Source organism: Phaeoacremonium minimum, assembly GCF_000392275.1.
Source record: "Phaeoacremonium minimum UCRPA7 unplaced genomic scaffold PA7_03_scaffold_35, whole genome shotgun sequence".
Taxonomy (NCBI): Eukaryota; Fungi; Ascomycota; class Sordariomycetes; order Togniniales; family Togniniaceae; genus Phaeoacremonium; species Phaeoacremonium minimum.
The window spans coordinates 31582-54270 of NW_006920942.1; the positions used below are offsets into that span (position 1 = coordinate 31582).

Here is a 22689-nt window from a genome sequence, read left to right on the forward strand (position 1 = left end):
TTCAACTCGAAGCTTCAGATGATCATTTGTGACTGCGGATGTTGTTATCGAAAACGGCTCCTATGATGCCGTTTTGCTGGAATATCTTGATACCAATTAACTATATCCAGTTGTGCACATTTGACTTGTCGATAAGACAAGCGAGATACCCATGTGGAAACAATGACAGTGAGGCCAAATATGTCGACGCTTCAAGAATGTTGTATGATCATCTGGAGATAATGCTATCTAAGTTTCAGCGCTTCAAAATCTGTTGGCTGAATTGTTTGCCTTGTGCAAGACAAAGCTTGGCACGAGGTAGCAATTTATCGGACATTGCCAGCATCAACTGCTGAACATAAGCAACAAAGGTCTCGCCCTCTAGAATTGGAACCCTAAGGTCCTGTTCACATTTTGGCTGGACAGGAGATATCATTCTCAAACTTTTCTGTCTGCATTTATACAATTTCGCTTCGCCCACGCGTAAACGGTTGCTTGTCTAAACCATGGCCGCTTCGGTTGAAACAGGTACCTGTTTCAATGAAAACAAGTTAAGCTTATCCTTACACAGTAATACTCTTCTCCTACTGTCATGTCATGTCATGTCACTATCAAGCACCTAAAGGTTAGTACAGCTAGCTGTATGTGGTATGTGTTTGCTTACTACTCTGTGACCACCGACGAAACCGAGTCAATCGTCATATCCCGGGAAAACCAGGACGTCCCGAGGGTCATTGGTTCTACAACTCCTTTCCGCAGAATCGTGGAAAGCGAAACGATTGCACCTTCCTTATGTACTCAACCTTTGAAGTCAAATGTACGGTACTGTCAACTCTAAATTCAAGCTTAATCCGGCAGCATCCACAAAAGCCGCCTAGTAGCGCCAAGTTAGTGTTGTTCGCCACTTAGCTTGGACTGCATGCTTGTCGACCCGCGAACGACATACTGCTCAATACTACCGATCAGTCAGGCTCAAAGCGAAAGCACAGTCAGCATGAGACTATGTATATACCTATTCCGAGACGTGGTATGGTGCGATTTGTGGCGTGTAAAGGGTGTGAGCCTAGCAACGCGCTGTCGATATAGCTCACAATAGAAAAAGAAGGCCTCAAAGCTTGGTGTATTGCGCCTCAACGGCCCTTCCACGGACTGCAGATTACTATTTGACATTCTTCAGAAAGGCCGCCAGCGGAGCTTCCTCGTCGTTTCTGCTGTGTTTGATAATCGATAATGGCAGTATCCGCCACAGTCAGCTTTTGTAGCTCTCAGAGTCCAGCCGAGCAATATCAACGATAAAGGCCGCCGGTCTCGTTTACTAATCACTGGAACAAGCTATCCTCGTTTTTCTCGCAAACTCGAGTGAGTTTAGTGCAATGCTATCGATATCGTCGTGGCCAGGCCAAATGAGCTATCTCCTAACACTTTCTTATCCTATGTATATATAATCGCTGATGCGATTGACTGTCTGATGAAGCATGTCCCATAGAAGCCCGGCTTTGAATGGATCATTACCATTCTTCAAAAAAAAGAAGGAATTGAATCATATCATGAATCGCGAGTTGATCTTTATTACCGGGGCTACAGGGTTCATTGGAGCCACGACTGTTCTCGTCGCCCTAGAAAAGGGTTATAGGCTTCGTATCAGCGTACGAAAGGAAGTACAGACACGAAAACTGAAAGCAGTGTTCTCGTCATATCTCGGAAGTATTGAATTTGTCATTGTACCCGATATTACTGCTCCCGGGGCTTTTGCCGGAAAGCTATATGACGTTTCCGTTGTCATACATCTAGCATCGCCATTAGCAAGCGACAGTACGAACAAGGACGATTACTTTCAGCCTGCTGTCCAAGGCACTACGGAGATTCTGTCAGAGGCAGCTAAGGTATCCAGCATTCGGCGTGTGATCTTGACCGCATCTATTGCTACGTTGTTACCGCTCGGCGGTCACCCAAAAGGCACGATACGCGAACATAATAGTTGGGAACAACCGCTGGATGCAAAATTACCCCTATTCGAACTATCTGCAAGCCCACCTCCGATGCTCTTGTACCAAGCAAGCAAGATTTTGGCTGCACAAGCGGCTGAATCCTTCCTGTCCAAGGCCTCCCCATCATTTGATCTCGTTACTATACACCCGGGCTTCGTCTATGGCCACAACATCTTGCAGAGTTCTGCTGCCGAATTAGCAGGGCTTAACGGGTCCTTGTTTCAGACCATCATGACGGGGCAAGTGGTTCCAGGAGGAAGTCTGTTGACGAGGGTTCATATTAAGGATGTGGCCGAGGTCCACATCAAAGCGATCGACAGCGAAGTTGAACCAGGGCGATATCTAGTCACAGCACCGGGTCAATCTACTTGGGCAGATGTTGTAGAAGTGCTTCGGGTGAAGTTTCCTAGCATTGGGTGGAAGTTGTCAGATGCTGAGCCGGCACAAGGATGGCCAGTTGACGTTGGCAAAGCATCGAAGACATTTGGAATCCGATGGCGTGACTGGGACGAAATAATCGAAGACGTTGTCACGCAACAACTTCAATTATCTCAGGCTAGTTTAGAGGGCTAGGTCTGAACAAAGTTCCGAATGCTGTATACTTCTACGTAGAAGAGTCTGCGAGCTAGTATCACTCTAATGAACCAAGTTTCCGATCCTCGCGATATTTTCTACCACATACGATTAGTAATAGTTGCTCACAATTTGTAGTGTTGTAGCCGCTCACAACATGGAAGCCCGTCTCCTAAAGGATCGAATGTCTCCGAGTGAAGACTGGACTTGCTTTACAATCAGACACTGATTGGCGGTTGAAACCCATTTACATCGTGATGCATCGAAGGGACATTTTCAACAATAGGAGGCTTTTAAACTTTGGGGTTTCTATATTATTATGATTGAGACTTTGCAGAATGTCGGTACCACATAGTACTATCAAAATGTAAAGAGGCCCGGCACATTTGTTTCATGGTATAGGTCGATTCTCCTTCGCCCATAACTTTTCTACCTCGCTCTTGTAGGGCGGTGGCGCGAGACCATTGATCTTCCAGAGTCCTCGCTCGGTTTCACCAACATGATATTCCCAATCAAAACCGTTATCCGCGATGTGTGGTTTGAGTATTTGATCGAATCGTGAAGTCATCATATCGTGTAGCTCTACGCCGGTAGACACGGCGATATGATTGATCACAATCCTAACAAAAGGGGTTTTAGTTGTCCTATGTTCGCCACCAACCCACACGTCTTCATCGTGTAGTTTGATAAACTGGACAACTACATAGAACGCTGGAAGTCCCACATCATTGGTGTAGAATTGGGTGATGTCTCGACTTAATGCTTGTTTTTCTGCCACAGTATTGAAGGTGTTATTTGGATGGTAGATCTGCCACAACGGCATCTTGAGTACGTGATGAATATGGCAAATCTGGATGGAATAGAACGAGAAGCAATGTCAAGTGATTTCAACTCCATAAAGGAGAATGATCGTGTTTTATATGATAAGCATCACAAGCACAGAAAGACTAAAGGTACTACTATATTCTAGGTCTTTTCAGCCTACAAGGCGAGGCTTCCGCGATCGGAGCAATTTCTGGCCGCTGTTTTTAACATAACAATGATTAGTGAACATCTCGTTTTTGGAAGTCCGAAAATGACGCAGGTTATAGAAATCATATGGAGCAGACCTCGGGATTCGGACGGTTGATTAAACCTCCTTGCTTGTTCGATACGTTGGGTTGTGACTGATCATAATGTACTGGCTCGGCATCAAATCTATTCAACGATTCTCAACCACATCGACTAATCATGGTATTGTGAGCCATTGTATATAAATTGAATTCTATGCGGTCACTTCATGAGCAGCTATTGTCCCTTCTCAGAAACTCTATAACATCCGTTGCTGCAAATTACCTCTTGTCTATAGTGATGGCCTCGACTCTAGCAGAAAGTCATTCCTTAGATGTTTACCTTTCTCGTCCTTCTGTGGTATCACATTTCCCCTCTTTCCAATAGGCTCTTCCTTGGAGCTAGCGAGCCAAGATAGCGTTTGATGGTTACCTTCATTTGCAACAAAGCGATGTCCATTGTGTAAAAGCCGGCCAACGATATAGGCTCGTTGCGGACGCCCATCCCGCCCAAAGTCAACAGTGTATGTCTGATGATTGTTAATACTTAAATTAGAATGCAGTTTCCAAGAAACATACTTCGATTACTGCCTCGCCTGCCGCAATGGCATCTACTTCAGGAATGGCTGTCTGGAATGTCTTTATCTTGTGCCGACTATCAGGATAAGGGGTCTTGTCGGCTCTTGGCTTGGTTGATAAACAAATGGCATGCTGATACGTGAGATATCCTCCGTTGGCTAATACCAATCCGTGACATGAGTGCCTACTCCTGAGTTGTCGAACCATCTCGGTGATAGCCTTTAATGTCACTTAGTTTTCAAATTCAGGGATCTTGTCCATTGTTGAGGTGTTCATACATGCATTGAATAATTATTTCCCGCACCGCCAAAGAACGTCAGGCCTCCAAGTAGTGTAATCGGCTTGGAAGGATTGATAATAGATAAGCCAAGGTGATGACATGCCAATTTCGGTACAATTGGGAAGCACCTACGTCTTAATTAGTGCATATATAATCACAGACATTAAGAGCTTACGAATAAAAATCAAACATGTCAATGTCCTCTGCTCGCAAATTAGATGATGCCAGACATTGGTCCAACGTTTCGCAAATCGCTGGACTCTGGACAAAGGTACTTCGCTCCCAGACTAATATGACTGTAAGCAAATTCTTTAGAAAAAGGTGCCGTTTGACCTCACAATTATCGTGCTCATTCGCACCCGCACCGGCGAGAGGATAAATCCATTGGGACTCGGGGATGCCAATATTGCTCGCATATTCTCTAGATGTGATAATGCAGGCAGCCGAGAGGTTGACCGTGTTGAAAGCGTTCATTAAAAGAGGGTCTATGTGAAATTAATTGATCCATCGTTGTCAAGAGGGCGATAACATACAGGGCAGACATATCATTCTGTTTCTATCGGACACTGTCCCAATAGATTGTTTTGTTTCAGGTGGGTTCCCAAAAGACCAAGAATATGGATTATTAACTGCTATTTGACTGAAATCGGAATAGAGACATGCTGACTCTTCGTTGTTCTGTTCGAATGACTGGCCCCGATGCGCACGAAACGCGTTTTCGTAAAGGGGATATATTTGGATGGGAGCCCCTATCCCGTGTTGTCCGCCAATATCTACGCATCAATATCGTCAAATCACCGTTATGTCTTCTAAGGTATCTGGATTGGTACAAACCTTCTTGTAGCTGTAGATTTGTCGGCGAGAAAACTTCAGTCACCGGAATGTCGGATTCGGTCCATCCAGGTGGTGGCATTTTCCCAGCTTTCGCAGATATCGCAACTTTCGAGCATTAGTCACACCATTGGCAATTAACATGATGCAACAAGCTTTTGGTGTGAATCGATGAACATACGTGATGCCAATGATTCGCCGCCAGTAATAACAGCTACTTTATTCTCACCAGAAGCGATGCGACGGGCCGCATCATCCAAAATCTTTGCAGGTTGATTTCCGCCATGCTCGCTGTAATATGCATGCTCGAGAATGACGCCAAGCTTCTTAGAAATGATTCCTGGTAAGTCCCTGTATGGCCACGTCCAGGTCCGTACTACATCGATGCTGTCGATGCTTGACTGTAGCTCCTTCAATGCGGGAGGAGGTAAGTGTGAGTCCTGGAGGGCCAACGAGATCGCCTCGTACATCAAGTCCGCAGGCTCTTTCGCATCTTTGATGTTTTTATTTTTAATGTCTGCTACAGCGACAATGACCGGAATTGCAATCATAGTGAAGACGAGATGCCAGTTCGACTGACACGGCTTTGGGCTTCATGTGGAAGAACGTGTCATTTTTTATGAACATATTGCCGAGGTTGCCACACCCCACATGCCTAGCACACTTTTAAGAGCGCCCATGTTCTGGGCAATGAGCGACATGGTCTTCCCCCCGGACAGTGCAAAACCTATTATTGACCTACCGAACTCTCGTAGAACAAATTCAACATTGTATTTCTGTGTTCCTCGACAAAATCGCACTATTGAAATATTCTTGGCAGTTCAAGACTACATTCTGAAACCACCAAGCTGGATATAGTCCTGAGTTCAAGTGTGATAAGCGACCGGGTTGATAACAGCAAACAAAATGGCTTGCGGTTCCTCGACATCCATGGTTTGGCGTGTGCTTTCTTGTTGATGGTCTGCTGTCAAATCCATGTTTCCACGCCCTACCTTGTTGTCGACGGTTACTAGCAGAGCGTGGGGAATGCTCTTCACCCCGCTGACCTACATAGGTTCGCGGTGTAAATAGAGTTGTATACTCCATGTAGCAATGCGTCTTGGTTGTCTTTCTGCTATGCTGACGCAATCAGGCGATTAAGCGGACATTGTTCAATTTACAGAGCGAAACATCCGAAATGGGGCTTAACAGCCCTCCAAACCCTCCGAAAATCAACCCCCCGAACGCATTCAGCTCCACTGTCTGTTCGATATCTGGTAGGTTTATTGAATTCATACCATGAAAGAAAGAAAAATATATTAGAGCACAGAGCCACTAGATAATTTTGTCGGGCTGTAAAACATTCGATCCACTGTCTCAACCCATTCATTTGTTGTCATTTAGAACAGTGCTACACTTCCTTCACTTATGATTTGAAATCTAAGCCCATCATGAAAGTCTCCCACGAGGAAGAGGAGAATACCTCAACACTGAGGAATATCGAGCTGCACAGGCTGCCAAATCGGCCCCCTAGCCAGGAAGAGTCAGATCTCGTCGAAGATTCAAGCCATACGGAGGCGACGAAAGACATCTCTCCAGAGGAAACATTGAACACGGCGAATAAAGGACTGCCATTCTACGCCATCATGCTAGCACTCTGTTTCGCGGGCCTGTTGACTGCGATGGAAGCTACAATAACATCGACTGCCCTGCCATCTATCGTGGCGGATCTTGAAGGGGGAGATCTGTATATCTGGGTTGTGAATGGATATCTTTTGTCAATGTGGGTAGCTTTCGTGAGGAAGCACTCTTTTCAAATCTAGATGACTTGCTAATAAGCTCGCTGGACAGGACCGCACTCCAACCAATGTTCGGCCAACTCTCCAACATTTTCGGTCGTCATTGGCCATTCATTATTTCGACAGCGACTTTCACACTCGGCAGTGGCATCTGTGGTGGTTCAACTAATATATCCATGCTAATTGCTGGACGCATAATACAAGGCATCGGAGCCAGTGGTATCAATGTTATCATAGAAATCATTATTTGCGACTTGGTACCACTAAGAGAGAGAGGCAACTATCTTGCCGCGATATTCGGAGTTGTTGCCCTCGGCACGGCTTTGGGACCGCTATTCGGCGGTCTCATTGTACAGAACATCAGCTGGCGCTGGGTCTTCTACATCACATTGCCTGTCGGAGGCGTAGCTCTGCTCTTGCTGCTACTGTTTCTCAAAGTGCGATACAAGAAAGACGACAACTTGGCCACGAGCTTGGGAAGGATCGATTGGACCGGGAACATTATCTTCATTGGATCCATTTCTTCTGTGCTAATAGCGTTATCTTGGGCCGGGGCCGTATATCCGTGGTCTTCGTATCGCGTGATCGTGCCGTTGGTCATTGGTATGCTTGGTTTGGTAGGCTTTTTGGTTTTCGAGGGGTCGAGATTCGCTTTACAAGCAATGATGCCTTTACACTTGATGTCAAATCGCACCTCTGCGACCGCTTACGTCCTTACCTTGCTCCACAGTATTGTCACAATGTGGGCATTATACTTTCTTCCTGTGTACTTTCAGGGTGTTCTCGGGTCGAGTCCTGAGTACTCCGGGGAGCAGTTGCTGCCAACCATCCTTATTTTGATCCCCTTTGCTGCGGTTGGCGGCATGGTTATGTCAAAGACGGGACGGTATCGCCCAATTCAACACGTGGGTTTTGCTTTAATGCTTATCGGAATGGGGCTTTTTAGTCTTTTGGATGAGAAATCCAGCACTGGAGCATGGGTTGGATTTCAGATTATTGCATCCGCGGGAGCTGGATTGATCATTTCAACCGTCTTGCCAACTGTCTTAGCGCCACTCAGTGACGCCGATACTGCGCTCGCGACGGCAACATGGGCGTTCTGCCGCAGCTTCGGTATGACTTGGGGTACAGCTATTGCAGGCGCTGTCTTCAACAATCGGTTCGATCAGCTGGTCTCACGGATAACGGACCCGACTATAGCGGCCCAAGTTTCAGGCGGCAATGCTTACCAATTCGCGACCAAAAGCTTTCTCGACTCGCTATCAACGAACACAAGGACTCAGTTCATTTCTGTTGTAAATGACAGTCTTCGCCGTACATGGCAGGTGTCAATCGCATTCGCAGCTTTGGGATTCTTGCTGGTAATAGTCGAGAAGGAGATTCCACTTCGCAAGGACCTCGAAACAAATGAGTATGGAATGGTGGATAAGAAATCTAAAGGAGTGTTAAGCACTCCTAGTCCAGTGTAAGCCAAACAGCGGCGGGTGCCACAGACACACGGAGCAAGCTTCGAGTCTTCAGCGTTTTCAGCATATCATAGGGCAAGATTCTCCATTGCCTCGGTAGGAAGGCTTCACAACCTCAGATAGGAATGTGAGCAACTAGGAAGCTCTCAATGTATTATCTATTCTGTAAATTCACCTTTCATATAGACCGATCATATATAGAGACTGGTCATAGAATATTATCTCCGTGTCATTGTGAACAACCCTGCGGTATAGTTGTATTACACAAAGGCGGACTGATCTAGTTGCTGAGTACATCTAATACTCTCCTTAGGGTTTCTCTTAGTGATACTACTAATCTTGCTCCAGTCGTTTTGCGAGTATTATCTATTTGCGTCATCGCGATGTGAAGGATATCAGAGAATGCTGAATCACTGAAAATGCCTTCAGGTTGAGACATTGATGTCTGCGCATTCAAGCGAAATTCGGCGGGAAGAGCTAACAGCCGATCTACACTTGACAGCTGGTCTTGCACAATGTGAATCAATATCTTGCCATAGAGCCGTCCTCTCATCCCGGGCAGTCCAGTGACATGAAAATCCGAAGGAGCGCGGAATGATTCAAAGACCTCTTCTGGCAAAATTCGAAGCAGCTCGTAAGCACGGCTTAGCAAGGAGTTCCATAACTGAAGCTGTTGTAGATGAGTTGATATTATGAGGAGGAGAATGGGTATGCTCAGTTTCGCTACGCTTGTTTCAGCGTTGGATTTCATGCCATCTTCAAGCCCGCTGTTCTGTAATGGCAAAGAAGCAACGGAAATTCCAGAGTCGGAAGAGGGTGTCGGTATTGGTGTGGTAGGATGCGAATCGTGCGGTGAAGAGCTACATGACGATACCAGACCACGAAGAATAATGATGAATCTAGCCGTACTCTGTAGAGCCTGGGCTATTGGGTTTCCTGCAACTATATGGCTTTTTTCAGAGCAGTACTTTTCCATTTGAGGTGATCGCCAAGGATACGAGCTCAGTTCCGATAATTGCCGCGCGATACTCTCATTCAGACGAGAAAGGTCGATCAAAGCACTTGTAGCAGATAGCCTGGCAGCCGCAGACTCATCAGATTCGCGACACTCATCGGTTGCCATATTTGAGAACAATGGCATCTCGGAAATACCATCGCCGCTAGCATCTGTCTGCATTGGTATCTCAAGAGTTGCTGAATATTCTGTATGAGCAGTGTCACCAAAAGATGTCGAATCTCGACTCTCTAGACGCTCCATTAGAGAATCGTTCATTTGTAACCCGAAAAGACTTGACATGTCCAATTGGCCCCATGGATCGACGTCGCTAGGGTTGAGAGATATACTGTTCTGCATCGAATGATTAGATGCAGCTATATCCACGTTCATTGTAGACCACAAGGAGGTGTCAACTTCCGCGTTCATATCCCTAGAGAGTGGCACTGAAGTTTCTATCGTTGTTTCTGGCTGTTGCCCGCGCCATACTGTTTGTGGGGTGACTATTGGGCTGCCTCCGAGTATCACTCGAGGTCGTCCAGGAGGCCTCGAACGACTGGTGACACATATGGCTCCAGCGCGTAAACATCGCGCGCAGGAACTGCTGCCCTTGTCGTTCCGAGGGCAACGAAGTTTCTGGTCGCGACATCTATCACAGGCTGAGCGCTTGTTGGCTGCATGTACATTCATGGTTGAGGCTGAAGACACGGCGTGAGGCACTGGTCGCGGGGCGAAAGATCTAGGCTAGGCCATAATTAAATCTCATTGGGGCAAAATCTCGGAGGGTTTACTAAGAAATTCCCGATGAAACCCCCCGACATTCCTGACTCAAGCCCCTGAATCACCGAGATTGCAATCCTGCAAGCACTTCTGTTTCCGCTTTCAGGCATTTCGTAGAGTCCCTGGCGATGGCAGTCCCACTCGTTGAAGCGTTTCGCTCTGGGCATCCAAAGTAAATGATGGCATTGCATATACTTCCATGGGCATTTTCTTTGGAGAGGATAGCTAGACCACATTGGCTTATACGAACGAAGACAAAGTTTTAGAAGTCATTAATGATACGCCTAAGCCTATGTCTGGTATAGTGGTCCCTGATATTGCGCCGTGTCGTGCTCCAAATGAACCGTGTAGTGTGGAAATAAGCTCGATTGATGAGACTCGTACCACAACTCTTTACATCAATCTCCACTCGTCGAGTGTGAAGTATTTTTCAACTGAATATTCGCCCATATTTAAGCAGGTTGCCTGCTAGCATGTTCAAGGGTCGAAGCTCATCCAAACAAAGACCGAGCCCATACCTAATAGCAGCACGGCTGTTACAATTCCTGCCCCAGCACGATCAGCAGTTGTGATAGGTTTATCACTTGAGCTTTCGGTAGAGGATGATCCGCTACCAGCGTTAGGATTACCCTGACTCGTGCCGCCCGACACTTCTGTCACAGGATCCGACACATCCTCTCGGCTTATGAGTAAGCTCATGATCGCTCCCAATGCGTTCATCTGTTGACCGGCTCCGGTATCGCCATCGTAAGAATCTGTCGTCCATCGAAAGCCACATGTGCCGTCCTCATTACAATTCTTGAGAGCGGCCTGGGCTGAGATCTCCAAGACGGGTAAAATTGTATCAGAAATAAATGGTGCCATTTGAGTTGTTTGTGCCAACCACCGGTGCAGGTAGCCTTTGTAGGACAGCATATCTGCCGTACACTGAACTGAGTCTGTAAGCTCACAGGCCACTTCAACAGCGATATCGTCGGAGAAGAAGACGGATAAGGTACGATTTGCAAGACCTGTGACATGTTCTTGCCATTCGGAGGAACCGTTGGTCTGCGAAACCCGTTAGTCTCGAAATACTGTTAGGGAGCGATCAGGCTCAAACGCACATAGTTATACATATATCCGGCTCCTTGTATGAGAATTGCAGCTGTGTATGAGAATTGTGCTTTGTTGATATCGGTGCAGTTCTCCCCTGTATGAGCACCATCATACACGTTGTAATTGGAGTCAATATAGCCCATCTCCTGCGTCCAGTCCCATGCCTTTATTGCCCATTGTGCGTAAGTGTCGTTTCCTGTATAACGTGCCAAGCGGGCACCGATGTTAAAGAAGATTGCGTTCGCGATTGAATTTTTGTAGTCATAACCGTTGTTTGCCACAAAGATCTGCCATCGTAGTCCACCGTTACAATCAGCCGAGTCCCAGCGTTCTGCCTGGGTGTTGAAAACGGCCTGTGCCAAGGCTAGCCACTGAGGGTCTGACGAGTCCGGGTTTTGGAAATTTGTTTCTGCTGCCAGCATTGCGGACATGCCCCAAAAACCTTGATCATCATTGCCCAGTGATGCTGTCCAATTCGCCGGCATATAGTTATCGTCGTCACCAGATTGAAATACCAGCGAGTTTTCGGTTAGGTTGTTGTAAGTGCTATCATTTGTATAATGATAGTAGTCGACCATAGTACCCCAAAGCGCGCCACCTTCCCACCAGTAGTAATCTCCATCAGGAGGAGGACCAGGGAGAATACCGGGCGTCTGTCCTGACTCGTTGCCCTTGTAGTATGATATGAGATTATATGCTATGGTCTTGGCCGCCGATTTTAGTGAATCTAACAAGACAGAATGTATCAGCAACTTGGTGATTCTTGGACAGGAACAAGGACTTGTGCAGATTCTTGTAGATCTTATAGACAACGAATGCAACCAGAAAAGAAATCGTGCATGTCATCCATGACAAGACGTAAGGTACTGGGCCGAATTACCTGCGGAATCTACGTCGACATCAATTGCCGCACAGACAAAGTGTGCGGCAAATGCACTGACGAGTAATATATGGGCCTTCATGATCTCGCCCTCACTCGATTATCTCGTGGACAGATGCGCGAAGCCTTTGTATGTTATAAGGACAGGAATGCATTTGGCCAATACAGCTATATCACCGCATCTAGGTCAGAAGAGAAACCAAGGTGATAAGATGCGTGATCTTGAAATAGATGTCTAGTCAAGCTTTTGCGAGTAACAATATTCTAGACTACATACATCAGACCCCATGGGTGCCGGCATTACCGTCGTGCACTCCATGGCTATGTACACGTAAGTCAGGGGCTAAGAATAAATGGGACCCATTGACTTTGTACAATCTTCACCTATACTGAGGCGGCATTGTGTAGTGGATGCGGCTAGACTAAGCCTTTCGGGACATCGAGGTGAGACCGCGCGCTTCCAGCCAGCATTTTGGGGCGTGGGACTTACGTAGGCTTGGCCCACTCATGGCTGCAAAGAACATTCCAACTTTGAAACACTTTCCCTGGCGATGATGCGGCCAGTTGACAGGCCATTGACGAATTGCTCAATTCATTTTAGAATTAACTAAGCAAGCCATTTCCAGAGAAGTTTCCCCCTCTTGTGTTTACAGGCTCTTTTTGTACGTCTCATGCAATTGCTATCGCAAGGCGGGTTGTAATGGTGCAGCTGTCGTGAAATGATGTGGAGTCGATTGCTAAGCCAACCAACACCAAGCTAACAAACAGTGTGCATAGGCATTACTATTGCCGGGCTTGATTTGTGTTTGACTCCCAGTTTTATTGGATTGCGCGACTCATGTCTCATCAACGCACATGATTCGAAGAGCTGTGATGGGAATCCAGGCGTAGGGTCTCATTTTCAACCAGCGCCGACGTGATACTGCAAGTTTCGGCCTCCTCTCGGACCAGTCATCTCTGATCCGGAGGATTTGCGATTCAAATTTCAGAGACATTCTCACGGTGTCAGCATCTTTGTTTTGTAGGCATCTTAAGAGTAGCTGAACATGAGGAACCTTTTGTAGATGAAATTAATGTACTAACAGCAGTCCCTACATAAAACATATATCGAGCCTGTAGCTACTCGTGTCACATTTTAGATTCTCATTGATGCATTGAAGGGAAATAGGAATGGGCCCGGCACTCAATCAAGTATTTAGACAGTCGTTTGAATCAGAATCAGAATGCGTCAGCTTCTTAGATTACCATGTTGCATACAATCCTCAACAATTATAGGTCCTCTGCGGCACTCGATGTTGCTCACACCTGCTTATACAAAGCGTGGTAGGAAATACTCATAACGATGCGCATTATGAGGGCTAGGGACGTCTTTTGTGCACCACCATGAAGAACAGCATAATGGAGTCTTGAGTTTTGCATGGCTGAAATGCATCCAAGGCATAGCAACATAATCAGTCCTCATGTGCATACGAGTGCATGTCCTATCAAGATATTCCATCCCGCAACCCGAAATGAACAAGGCAAGAAAGTCCGAGTGACTAACAAAAAGCTGATAAGGACCCAACTCTAGAAGTCGAAAGCCACTGTGAGAGCAACTATTCAAAGACTCCAGGAGATAGGGCTGACCATTCATACCTTGAGACCTTTTGGCTTTGCCAGATGGTGAATGTAATCGACCATATAGATTCGATATGCACTTTTTTCGGGACTAGAGGGTGTCGCTTAGAATATGTGGGTGTGTGAATGTGTAATTTCGGTATTTAGGCAACAGTGTGCCAAGAATACAAGGCATACGGGGGATTGTATTTTTTTTAAATCATATAGGCTACCTTGACAATCAACCTTGCAATCTTCCCGTTCTCTTTCTCTACGAGCCGTCAATTGTAGTATTCAACTTTTAGGAATTAAGCCTGCCATTGCATGCGGAGCCTGTCAATATGGTATGGCAGCGGCTGCACTATCGTATTTGGATGGTTGTCAATGGATGTCGTGGGTTGGAATGCCTCTTCTTACATCTCGACCAAGCAACTCATTTACAATCTAGAGGAGCACGAAACCGATACCGTACAGTTGTTTTGGATCCACTTCACTTCAATGAGATTCGACCAAGTTCATGACTCTGAGTCAATCATGGTTTGAAGCACCAGTCTTCAGCCTTCTCAACAAGACGAGGTCCAACCAGTATACGGGATCCCCACTCGACTTTCCTCAGTATGTCTCGCCGGATAGCAATGTAACATTATCCTTCCTCAGCCTTTTCGAATGATTGAGGTTTGGAGTAGCTTGTGGCAACTCCACTTCTACTTTCCTAATGTGTCTCGCCGGTGCGGCATCCGGTTAGCGCCGTTAACGCAGGATCGAGGAACCCACGTGAATACCTGATTTGTCAGGCGATCTACATGACATATAAACATCTACATGACATATAAAATATTGATTAGGAGCAGATAACCCTTCAAAAGATTGAGAGTGAAAAATGGGTGGTTCTTTTTCTCTGCCGACCTTATTTTTCTGCTATTCGCACTTTGGGCTTGGCACAAATCGGTGGCAATTTATGAAGAAATCAACAACCCAGCTCTCCCACTTGATGGCTCTCGTATGTGCGCAATGATTTTGCTCCAAAGAGGACATCCATTTAGGGATCAAGCCAAAGCAATCTGCTCTGTTGGTTTACTCTTGTTTTAATTAATGCGGATTAATCACTAATGCTAGCATAGAACGGACAAGACAACTTTTAGGGAGCCAGATCTCTGCTGCATAAATACTCGGAGCTTCACACGCATCTCCCCATAGCTTCTATGAAAGGCATGTCTAGATTATAGGTGTGCAGGGATAGCTTTCTTTCTGGCTAGATCCTCCTCAAGCTGATTAACTTCTGTCTTACATGTCGGCGGAAAACCACTTTGCTCGTGAAATACCAGCAAGGGAGATAGATCAAGGCTCTGGGCATCTCAGTTGCCTCCTGCTGCTTGGGCACAATGCACGAAAAAGGAAGGAGATCTTGACTACGAAGTCAAGCGCTCTTGCCCAGTCTTGTGAAAAGTGGGGTCAGGCGCTGCAAAACCTGTGCCGAGCGAGACACCTTCACTGGCGGCTAACATGAGAAGACTGCTTGACCATTGCGAGGTTACCACTGTGAAAGATAAGTCATGAGTTGAATCTCACTCGCCGTGGAGACTGTCTAATCACCTGCCATTCTCGACGGTTCGCTTGGATATTGGGTATTGGATTTGCATTGATGGCCAATGTGGGAGCACGCAATCCACAATGCTTTTGGCTTGCACTACACATACACCCCAGGAGATCTGTCACACGTCGAATGCAACCTTACGGCCATCCACCAGTCATTGACGGGGGCTCTTGCAAGACTCAGACCTACTTCCCAAGGAATCAACTTCAATCTCAAAAGTCGAAACTTCCTACCGCACAGGTGTTTGCGCAGGGACTATTAAGAGACGCACGAACAGCCAAGCGACTTGGGTGCGGGAGCCAGATATTCCTTGCAAAACCTGAATCGGATTGAATTGATAATTTGGCAATTTACGATAAGCCTTGAACGAAAGCACAACCCGCCAACGGCGACTTGGATGTCAACCCGGATGGTGGCGGCAAAGTGAGGGTCAGCGAAATGAACAATGAAAGTCGTCTCCACGTTGGTGTAATTCGTCATCTTCGATGCCCGAAGTCTGGGCTGGCCCCCATCCAGCAATAGCAGGAGATTGACCGATCGCGAAATTTTACGTCAGCCTGAGCAAACAACGTCTCATACGTCTAACAAGCACCATTGAACAGGAGGTGTTGTCGAATAACCCTGTTCTAGAAGGTAACGCGAGAGAGGGCGAGCGGGCGGAGAAGTGAAGCCAAGGCGGACGAGGACGACCATACGCGGCGCGTGGGGATCTAGAGTGGAGTCGTGCTAGAAAGCAATCAACTGAGGTCGTGAAGCTTCACCATGGCGTCTTCCAACGTTTTAGGCTGTGGGCCGAGGTCCTGATCGCATGATGCTACGTTATTTGGAGAGTGCCCAGAACGCTCTTGTCGGCAGATAATGGCCTCACTGCGACAATCAACGATAAGAGGAAAGCAGGGTTATGGAAATGGCCCAATGTACTTCACATCGCCGTTGAGGTGATGTGAGGCGGAGATGAGGAGCCCAAGAGAAACCAAGACGCAGCCAAGACATATATCACGTCGACTTTTATATGTCTTATCGGCCGGCGACCAGCTATTTACATGGTGGCTGCACCCCTGAGCGGCGTACCCGCAAGCAAATTGGCCGCCCATCATTGGCTCCTTCCTAAAGCGGCCGTCATCAATCCGATACTGGGTAGGCTACATGAATATCTGCTCAATTACTGTCATTTGTGCCTCGATCTTGCTTGCTGCTGACCGCGGGGCAGGGCGGAGGGTAAGCAACAATTCCCAAAAACCTGGGCACGGATTCACCATTGATCCTTCCGTCTGTTCTGCATGTTGACGCCTCATGTGCCATTTCAGAAGTCAATATATCCACGCATCTATCACCTATACGCCTAGATCAATCTGGTGATATTTCAATGCAGATAACTTGCTTGATTATGCAATTCCGACCAGGAAGGCATAATATGAAAGGGAACCACCACTTAATTGATAGACAAGTCTTTGGGAGAAAGTTATTACAGATAGCACTGTGTGAAGTAGTAGGCAATTTCTATACACTTCAAGCGCCCCTCCTCCGTGCTCCCGGATCGCGCCAATCCGCTGCAGGCGATGTCCCAACCCAGATTGCTTCCCCCCGATCAACCGCCGCATCCCGGATATTTAGGGACATGCTTTACTACGATTGGATCAGTAAATTTAGTGAGTGATACCTTGCAGATAACACCTCTCGACTCTTGTCCTTGGCAGGCTTGAAGGGGCAGGAAGCGTTGGAGCGAAGAGCTTGCGATAATTCATACGAAGCATTGATGCTAAGTAGCACTGTTCAATTCTCCACATATGCATCTAGACATCTTATTATGATTGCCTCTATAAGCGAAGGAATATATATTCTATTGTGTACAAATCATATGTGTGAGTGCGAGGAATTGCATTTGCATGGGGTGGCGGTAATAGCTCAAGATCTGAAGCGACTCTTGTATTGCTGGACATACCAATGCCAGGCCGTTGAGATCCGACCTGATATCTTGGTGGTATTGACTCGCAGGTTTCTCCTGTCTATAGAACATTCCAAGTATGGTGGTCCGGGGTCACTGTATCGACTTGGGGCACCTAGACCCGCTACGACTGGCCCCAGTCCCGTGCCCAGAGTTCGATATTGGCAGACGATCCAGTTGGTTCCCAAGACTGAGAACACCCTTATCACCCCCGGCTGGAAATCAATCCATACCACCATAACCGGAACTCATGCAGTCGGGTTATCTCCTTGTCTTGTCTCACGACATACCAATACAATGCTAGTAATAATAGAGAAGGTCGATCATCCCAGGGAGGAAGCCAAGAGGAAGCCAAGGCACTCTTTGGCTTGTACTTCTAGTCTTGCTACTGCACCGACCCCCTTTCCTACGAAATAGGCTGGAGGAAATCGTTTATGGACACCCTTGCCTGTCCCACCGATAAGCGCTGGTTCTTCTGAATCATTCAAGAAGGGAACCTCCCGTCAAATTTCTCAGGCTCTCCTGTGAAGTTGTCGTTCCACCGTACAGATTTCGTTCTTGCTGTCCGCGATGTCGCCCGCTGAGAAAAACGATTCAAGAATCACCCCTGCGGGGGATGAGGGTCTATTCACAACCTCAGGCACAGATAAAGAACCATTTGTATGCGTAACCGAGGAAGTGATTCTCATCGGATCACTGACGATGTTAGGGAGAACTTCGAGAGCTTGATCTGGGTGACAATGAGCGGGCCCTCGAGACGTACGAGTCATCTTACTTCAACTTACAAGTCGACTAACACTTTTTTTATAGAGATCTGCATGTCACTGAGGAGGATCTTATCGAAGCCAAGGCAATCGCAGCAACATTTACACTTGAACAACTGCGCAAAGTATATACCTTACGCCCTCGTCAGATTTTGTTCGAGTTCTTCTGGCTCATTGCTTTGTAGATGATGACCAACGTGCTCACGATCCACGAACGAGATCCAAACTTTCCTCACACAGTATTGATCCGCATTCAGCAATTTTTGGGTAAGTTCAGAGCCCTATAAAACGCTTTTTGGAACCCCATGAAGCTCATCAATAGTAGATAACGAGGAGATATTTGAAAATCCAGAGAAGCATGAGGAATTGATTACAGAAATGAAGTTGGAGGCGGCTCTGATTACCAACAACAGTCCATACGCTGAAGTCCGAGCTGTTGTTGATAATCACGATGACCCTTCGACACCAGTCTCAACCATCCGGGCCTGGACAATTGGTCTCTTCTTCTCAGTAATACTCGCTTTTGTTAACCAATTATTTTCCATTCGGCAACCATCTATCAACATCGACTCGAACGTTGCACAACTCTTGGCTTTCCCTATTGGTAAAGCTTGGGAAAGATGGATGCCTAACTACGAGTTTACCGTCTTCGGAAATCGGATTGGCCTGAACCCTGGACCTTTCAACAAGAAGGAACATATGCTCATTGCAATTATGGCAAATACTGCCAAAAGTTTGCCTTACACTCAATATATCGTGTGGACTCAGGTCCTTCCTCAGTATTTCAATCAGCAATATGCGAGGTCCTTCGGATACCAGATTCTTATTGCTTTGTCGACGAATTTCATTGGATACGGCATTGCAGGCTTGACTCGAAGATTTATTGTCTATCCAGCTTACTGTGTCTGGCCAGCGTCGCTTGTGATTATCGCTCTAAACTCAGCTTTACACAAGGACAGCAATCCAGCTGTACTTGGCCCTTTCAAAAAGTTATACTCGATGTCTCGCTATCGCTTTTTCTTGTGGGCATTTGGTGCAATGTTCATCTATTTTTGGTTCCCAAATTACATATTTCAAATCCTTACCTACTTTAGTTGGATGACTTGGATTGCGCCAAACAATATGAAGCTTGAAATCTTGACTGGTTTCAATAATGGACTTGGAGTAAGTGTAATTCAAATGAAGTACCAATTTTTTTTATATGCTGAAAACCGACCAAGTTGTTCAACCCTTGGCCTACATTCGACTGGAACGTCATGTTATTCGATTCAGTCGACCCCCTCGTAAGTACAAAACCAATACGGGCAGCCCTGTATCCTGCTAAAAAAAAAAATGCTAGATGGTTCCTGCCTTCTCGACGTTTAACAAAGCTTTAGGCATGTTTCTCTTTGGACTTATTATTGTGAGTCTTTCTCCATTATCGGACCGAACTCATCTAACCATCTCCCCCGGGCAGGCTGCGATCTGGTTCACCAACACATGGAATACTGGTTTTCTTCCAATCAATTCCAACAGAGTCTTCGATCATTTTGGATCAAGATATAATGTGTCTCTAGCTATCAACGAGAAAGGATTTTATGACCACGACAAGTATATGTCCTACTCTGCTGCTTATCTAAGTGCAGGCAACACAATCGTTTACGGTGCCTTCTTCGCTATTTATACCGCCGCCATTACCCATGTCATTTTATTCCACCGCTATGAAGTAACTATGGGTTTCAAAAATCTGTGGCGGGGACTTCGTCGCAGAAAGGTGGTCGAGGGCGACGATGCCGGCGAGTATCAGGATGTTCATAACCGTTTGATGAAGAAATATCCCGAAGGTTAGTGATGCCTCCCCTCGATATAGGAGAAACGCTTATTGATGTTGAAAAAAAGTGTCTGAGTGGTGGTACTTAGCAACATTGGCCGTCGCCATGGCTTTTGGTTTCGCCGGTGTTTGCGGCTGGCCCACATACACGACAGCTGGGGTTGTCCCATATGGTCTTCTGCTCGCGCTTGTCTTTGTTGTCCCGGTCGGTATAATCAAGGCCATGACCGGTATTGAGGTGACTCTCAACGTCCTCGCCGAGTTCATCGGTGGCATGTGGGTTGAGGGTAACGCTCTCGCTATGAACTACTTCAAATCTTTTGGGTACGATTTCGATTCTTCAAGGAAGTGCTACAATGCTAATTGCCTGTCTAGATATGTAACTTGCGCTCATGCAATTCAGTTTGCCAGTGACTTGAAGCTCGCTCATTATCTCAAGGTACTTAACTCCAACAAACCATCTTTATATTACATCGCAAAACTCGAAATAAAATTCGGTGCCCCGTATGCAGAATGTTTCACACAGCTATTGACAAAGTTTTAGATTGGACCAAGGCACACATTCGCAGCACAAATCGTTGCGACTCTTGTTTCGACATTCGTATGCACAGGGGTTATGAATTTTCAGGTAAGCCTTAACCATGGCCCTGCATCTATCACTCGTGCTTAAAAATCGGGGTTTTTAGGTCAACATCAAAGATGTCTGTCAGACCAACGCTCCCATGAGATTCTTCTGCCCTGGCCCAAACACATTTTTCACCGCTGCGGTTCTTTGGGGCACCATCGGGCCCGTTAAAGTTTTCGGTCATCAAGGACAATATAAGGAGCTTCTCCTTGGGTTCCCGATCGGAATTTTGGCTCCTGTCGTTTTCTACTTCCTACTGAAGTATTCCAAGAATAACCGTTATCTCCGACAATTCCATCCGGTTGCTCTGTTCTACGGTGGTCTGAACTGGGCCCCCTACAGCTTCTCTTACGCCTGGCCAGCCGTACCAATCGCATGGCTGTCTTGGATCTATGTCAGGAAGAGGTATCTTGCATTCTGGTCGAAGGTAACAATGAATCACTGCGCTCATTCCAACTCAAAACATCGTGAATCATCGATTATCAATGCTAACATGCCGTTCTCAACAGTACAACTTCGTCTTGTCCGCCGCGTTCTCTGCAGGTATTGCCATCTCTGGGATCATCATGCTGTTCTCCGTTCAATGGGCACAAATTGAGATCTCTTGGTGGGGCAACAATCAAGTCGCTGCCGGGTGTGAAGGCAGCGCGTGCTTACTGAAAGAACTGGGCGAAGGCGAGCGGTTCTACCCTTGGTGGAACACTAAGAAGATTCCTGCACCCTGAGGCCCGCTATGTTGCACCGGCTGCGCTGTGTTCAGCATATCTTTGGGTTCTTAGAGGGGTTGATTGGTCTGGACGAGTTGTCTACTTCGTTGCCGCTCTTTCTTGATCTTATTTAATGGCAGTCCTAACTCGAACGACATGGTGAAGCTTCCCTCTTTCATGCTTATGTTTACTAGAATCCAGTTCAAAGCAGATAGGTAGTTGTTACAAACAATACACTTTCACTACTTTGAAGAAATATAATCCAGGTCGGCTGCCTGCGTCTTCAACTACGAGAAATTCGAGTTCATAGTTGCTCGAGATGCTCGTGTTCTGAGATAGCAGGATCTATGCCTCGTCAGAATTTATCATAATACAATTCTACCACATACATTCGCATAGCTGTGGAGACTAATCTTAGTCTCCGATGCTCCTGATAGAATGGATAGTGAATATAGTTGACATCGGTGACATAGCTTAGATCACGAGGCGCACAACTACGCGTTCAGATTCCATGCCATGAAGTAGTGCTAGGGCTCTATGATTGTTCTTCGATCTTATAGGGTCATAGACCGTGTAGGAGCCTTGGATTCCAGCCGGCTAGCTCACTGACATGCTCTTCCCACAAGGCAATCGGGTGGCGAGTCTCCTTGGTGAATGCTCCTGTCTCATTTTTATCCACACCGTACAGATACGGCTTCTCGTTGGCGTAGCAGTCTGTCTCTTGTTCTTCTGGCAATGTTCCGTGCAGGATATACTTCTTACCAATCGAGTCTGTGCAGTTGGAGGTATCTCTTGAGCTATGGCCATATCCATGATGCACAATCAACCTCGCATTTTTGCCCATCTCATTCAGAAGCCTCCTGCCGTTTCGGAGAGGCGTTGCAGGATCGTATGTTTCTGCAATAAGCAGGACCGGGTGTTTCAGAGTGTTATTCAAATCGCCACGGTAGACCTCGGCTGGCTTGGGCCAGTAGGTCGAGAAATGCCTACAAGGAAAAACATTAAAAAACCGAGAGTTACCGCTAATCCAGGCACGCGTCGTCATGTTAGCCCACAATGATCCCCACCATACAAGGCCGTCAGCAGGCTGAGGAGCATCGTATGAGTCCGCGCAAATAACAAGAGAACCGAGCTCATCAGACGATGGCTTTGGAGACGGGGGAGACGGTAAGGTTGGATCATATTCCCATATCGACTTCTCCAAAAAGGCAGCAGCCAACGTGGAATTTCCAGCTTCGAGCTCAAATAGCAGCTGGGCCAGAGCTGGCCAGCTATTAGCATTATACATCGAACCGTAGATAGCTGCTACAAGCCCTGAGTATGTGACGAGTGATGGACCACTGTTGTCGGTATAACCAATAAGGGGGCGCGCCACA

At 46.6% G+C, this 22689-nt stretch overlaps 1 protein-coding gene across 1 annotated transcript; it reads left to right on the top strand.

Moving 5' to 3' along the window:
• Window positions 1-19293: 19293 nt before the first annotated feature.
• On the top strand, window positions 19294-21331 carry UCRPA7_452 (putative opt oligopeptide transporter protein; the record flags this gene model as incomplete). The annotated part of the gene is made up of 8 exons (XM_007913045.1): window positions 19294-19335; window positions 19392-19454; window positions 19628-19994; window positions 20071-20305; window positions 20357-20420; window positions 20526-20609; window positions 20668-21033; window positions 21116-21331. 8 exons carry the CDS (start codon window positions 19294-19296, stop codon window positions 21329-21331), a joined length of 1437 nt encoding a protein of 478 aa, XP_007911236.1.
• Between the last annotated feature and the right edge of the window lie 1358 nt (window positions 21332-22689).